Below are 5,000 nucleotides of genomic sequence, written 5' to 3'. Positions count from 1 at the left end.
AGTTCGTAGATTCCAAGGTACCAGACCAGCAGCACATTCCATCAATCAACACGACTACACACTCCATCCAAGTTATCATACTATTTAAAGATCAGGTCTCAGTTTTTGCTAATGTGGTGAAAAAACATCTCACAGACCTCAGCTCAAAAATTAAAACCACAATTCAGAGCGTGTTCATCAGCAGAAAACTCAACAAAGACCTTAAAGTTCGAGAAGTCAAGCCATCGTTGACCAACAATGTTTAGCTTATAAATTTCAATGTAACCTGTGCGATGCAGGATATGTTGGTTATACTCGCGGCCACCTCCACGAACGCGTTGATGGGCACAAACAAAAATCATCATCAATTTGTGAACATTATTTTAGCGAACATAACTCCAATGTACCACCTTGTCTTTCAATTTCACATGCATCTAAAACACAAAAGGTTTCTTTTGTTTCTTGTTTAACAAACGACACCGCCGGAGTTTTTGCATACGATAATTCTCAAATATAAACCGCAAAACTGCCAAAAAAAAAAAACATTGTTTTTATTTACATTTCCAATACATCTGTGGAAATTTAAGAAAAAATTCTAAAACTTCAAAAAATCCAAAAAATCGTCACATAGCAAGTTTTTCCATATAGCCTTCCTCAAATGCTCTAAAAATTTGATTGCCTAATTAATGATGCTTTTTATGACAAAACTTAAACCAACCCTAAACGTGCAAACGGACTCGATTCACCCAAAGGTATTCACTTGAAGAGCTTGTGATCCTTTAATTGTTATTATGCTAATTCGTAGTGACTACAGAAATCAATTAAATCTTTGCATTACTTACTCACTTTGCCTTGACAATGGTGTCACAATGATGCCATGCAATTTTAACACTGTATGTTGCTTGCTTACACTGTATGTTTTACAAAATAGTTTTTGATCAAGATACCGGTATTTCTTTAGAATATCAAGTCCAAAACCGGATCCTCTATTTTGTTCTTTGAGACAAAGTAATTGACAATTTAAACTGCACATGCATGTACAGTGATAGATGTAGATGTTGCACCGTCACTTAGTTTCCACGTACTTCACAAGAACTAATATTATTGTAAATAGCTATTAATAGGTGTTGCATGCACCCAGGGTAATGGTAATGGTAATGAATCTCGTCCAACCAAAGTGTTGACCAACGCATTGGTGGGATATTTAACCCATTGAGACCTGAACTGCCCTGGACTGCCCCTCTTGACGAGCACCATCGTCTGGCGTAAGACAGAGTAAAATCTATTAAGTCCCACTCCTAGCAGTCAATAGGTTAAAAATTAAGGTACCAGTAATAAAAAAACAGTCCTCTTTAGTAAAAAAATTGATCACCAATATATACCCGCTAAATTTACTTTTACAATTAAGATAAAAATTATGGGAAAAATTGATCACCAACACATCGCCAATATAGGAACTTCAAAGATTATTCAATAATAATTATTGATGACAAACACATCAGATGACTGTTGACCAACACGTTGGCCAGTGCATTGTTTGACATGTTGGTTGGATTGGATATCTTATCCATTTCAATGTTGCAGTTATACCTTAAAAAGATAAAAGTGGTGATCCATGCTTTCTGCTTGCTTTTCCTGCAATCCTGATAAATAACTGGTTAAGGCAATATAAACCAGTTAAAAACTGAATCTTGTATTTTGGGAATGATGCAAACAAAATCCCTGAAAATCAGCTCAGGTCAAGTTGGCAGTTTACAACATACAGTAGCATTAGCAATACCAATTAAAACAAAGTGTTTTGTGAATTGAAATACGAATCAAAGGAAAAATCACATGAAATTTCAAAAAACAAAATAATTACATGTACGTGTTTTCAAATGATCAGTTCACAAAAAACAACATGGCTTGCAACATTTATTTCTAAGGGATACTGAGGATCAGCTTCCGTACTTGCTCCATTTTGGACGGTGTGATTAACGGTTCCTTGGCAACAATATCATCAAGAAGCATGTCCACATCCGTTCTACCAACAAACAAAGTATATCACAAAATTATAATATCAAAAATTAAAAAAAAAATTACAAAAAACAGGCCTTTTTAGTATCCCCTGTGGCTTAGTCAAGTCAACACAACCAGAATTTAACCCAAAAGTGAATGACACTACAAAATTTTACTCTGTCTAGCACCAAACAATTATTTTACACTTGTCACGGGGAACCCCCAAAAACTTCCAAAATTAGAACTGAAATTACCAACAAATTGATAAAAGAAGTACATCCGCGGAGCTGAACACATTTCTGTGGTTACATAATTGCCACCCCATTCAGGCAATACAGGCACATGTACATGTAACTAGTTGCTGTACATTTAGTTATAGTCTTAACAGATGTGGGGTCCTAAATCACTATATTCTTCAGACATAATTTCATATGAATGATGCAAAATCTGCATCAGCAATACTGATCAAGACATATATATACATGTACAAGACAGAATCAAGGAAAACAAGGAAAATTAAAAACCAAATTCTAACAACACTGGACACCAACTACTTTGGAATGAACCAGGGTTGGTCCACAAATGTGGTCAATACTGGTAAATGCTCTTAGCCAAACAGCACCATGCAATCACAGGTACTAAAACCCAACCAATCACATCAAAGCAAGTTACTCACAAACAATCGATCACCATCACCTAAATACCATCAGTAAACATAAATAACACAATGGAGAAACCAGCCACTCTAGCATGGCAACCACTAGACAATCCCTATTCATTAGCACATTGGTGAGACACTACATTTTGTCGTCATTATGAAAATAAAATAAAAATTCTGAACATGCCATTTGATTTCAATGTTGGTAATTGCATTAGGTCCGAGAACATTTCAATTTTCAAATGATAATACAGTAACTATCATTTGAATCAAACTTACGTTGGTTTTAAATCCAACAAATCTATTGACTTAGATTTCATCAATCCAGACTGCTCATACTCCAAAATTATTCCTGCAAAAGCAAAAAATATATAATGAATGTCTGAGTGTATAATAGCTACAGGACTACTATATATGGGTTATTGACCAAGCTAATGTTCGAAAAAGATGGCTGGATATTGGCCAAGTTCATTTTTTGCGTGTTTATGGACCAAGACGATCGCGAAGTCAGTGCAGAAATTGCATCACAGAATTACATGCATGGTTGCTCCAGGGGGAAAGAAATTGAAAACTCTACAACCTTCCTCCTTGCCGCAGGATCATGCTTTACAAGCGTAATTAGCAGAGTCTCAAGAATTCGATGCAATCTCACGCTCTCACACCAACATGAGCATTTCTCACGCATGGGCACTTTTCCCATAGGTAACTCTACCTTTTAAGCTTTCAGAAGTGCTCATGAATTCCGAGTTCGTTCAGGAATTCACTGGCACTGAACTTTCGCCAATGTTCAATCTGTTCATGTCTGACCAATTTTCTTGTTTCTTCAGAAATTTCACCAGTAAATATAGGTTCAGTATAGGCCGATATGTTAGCTCAGGCTGACCATAATGACATGGGCTCTCTTTCTTAGCAAAGCAGCATGAAAAAACCAAAATCGTGGACTTGATGGTGCATTTTCAGCGATTTGAGAAATACAACATGTCAAAAATTTTCCGGGGGAGCATGCCCCTGCACCCCCTGAGAATTTTTTGGCGCCTCCGTCACAAGAAATAAAGGACACTTGTGCCTTTGGTGCAATTACCAGCAAGCATCTCACTCTTTGGAAACTTAAAGACTTGAAAGTTCTGGATTAGTTTAATAATTGTGGGTGGTACTAAACACAGAAACGGAACGGAATATACCGGAATAAACCAGAATATGCCAGAATGAGGCGGAATGACACCCCAATGAGATGGAATGAACGAGAATTGTACAGGAATATACCGAAATGAGCTGGAATGACACACAAATAAAGCAGAATATACCGGAATAAACCAGAATATGCCAGAACAAGGCGGAATGACTCTGGAATAAAACCGAATGACACCAGAATGAGACGGGATTTACAAGAATGCTACGGGAATATACCGGAACGAGACGGAATGACAACATTATAAAGCAGAATAAACCAGAAGGAAACCAGAATCAAGCTGATTAGTGTGGACCGGAATGACAAGGAACAAAAAGTAATTTTTATCATTCTAGACTGTGAATGAATAAGTGTTGCAGAATTGGAGAGACTGACAAGAAAAAACAGTTTACATTAAAAGGGAAGTAACAAGGCTTGGAACCAGTCACGAGATGTTCTCACAATTCTTGATGTAAATATATTATCAACGATCTTTTTTCTGTGCTTCTGACTTCTTTCTTCAAACAAGGAAACACTGCGTTCAGCTTCGATGGCATTATTGCCAGCAATCGTGAAGAGAAAAAGAGTCTTCCGGTTGTTTGCGCGAATCTATTTCCGTATATCTCCATGACATGTGCGTTGTGGGAAGCAGGCAAACAGCAACGGTAATTAGTTTGTGGTTCGCTGAACTTGATTGTGATTGGTCAATACATAATTGACCTGTCAGAATGAAATAAAAATGTTTACGGGTTTTCTGATTCGCACACTGAAAGCCGCCTCCAAAATCCATAGACAAAATCAATTAGAATAACATTCTGTTTCTCTTGTTACTGTATTTGTTCACGAAAAAAATGTTACTTCCACAAGAAATAATTATTCATATGAGCCATCTTTCTAAAAAAAACTGAAAGGGCCATGATCTCAGAGAGTAGTATAAACTTGATGAAAAAATGCAAAAATTCAATTAAACATCCCGCAAGACTAACAGTTTTCAGAGGATGAGGGAGTTTTCTCTTTATTATGTGGGGACAACATTGTTCTTTTGACTTGACAAAGAAAACCCCTTTGACCAAAAAAGAAAATCTATAGCAGCTGACCAGACAACTAAGATTTCATTCATAAGTTACACATATAAAGGTCGACTGGAAATGACATCAATCTGGACTACTGGCGTTTTCAATGCAAAATACAGTCACA

At 36.7% G+C, this 5,000-nt stretch overlaps 1 protein-coding gene across 1 annotated transcript in view; it reads right to left on the bottom strand.

The window, feature by feature from the left end:
- The window catches only part of LOC137982609 (dynein assembly factor with WD repeat domains 1-like), a 49,791-nt gene that overhangs the window by 44,125 nt on the left and 666 nt on the right, over positions 1–5,000 (bottom strand). Inside the window, exons 2-4 of the mRNA XM_068829732.1 lie at positions 2,915–2,987; positions 1,911–2,002; positions 1,570–1,622 (exon numbers count right to left, since the gene is read on the bottom strand). Coding sequence (XP_068685833.1) covers positions 1,570–1,622; positions 1,911–2,002; positions 2,915–2,987 — 218 coding nt within the window. The remainder of the gene's footprint in view (positions 1–1,569; positions 1,623–1,910; positions 2,003–2,914; positions 2,988–5,000) is intronic.

Source organism: Montipora foliosa, chromosome 13 (assembly GCF_036669935.1).
Source record: "Montipora foliosa isolate CH-2021 chromosome 13, ASM3666993v2, whole genome shotgun sequence".
NCBI classification, from domain to species: Eukaryota; Metazoa; Cnidaria; class Anthozoa; order Scleractinia; family Acroporidae; genus Montipora; species Montipora foliosa.
Note: the sequence above shows the minus strand (reverse complement) of the source record. Positions and strands in the feature narration are given on the sequence as shown.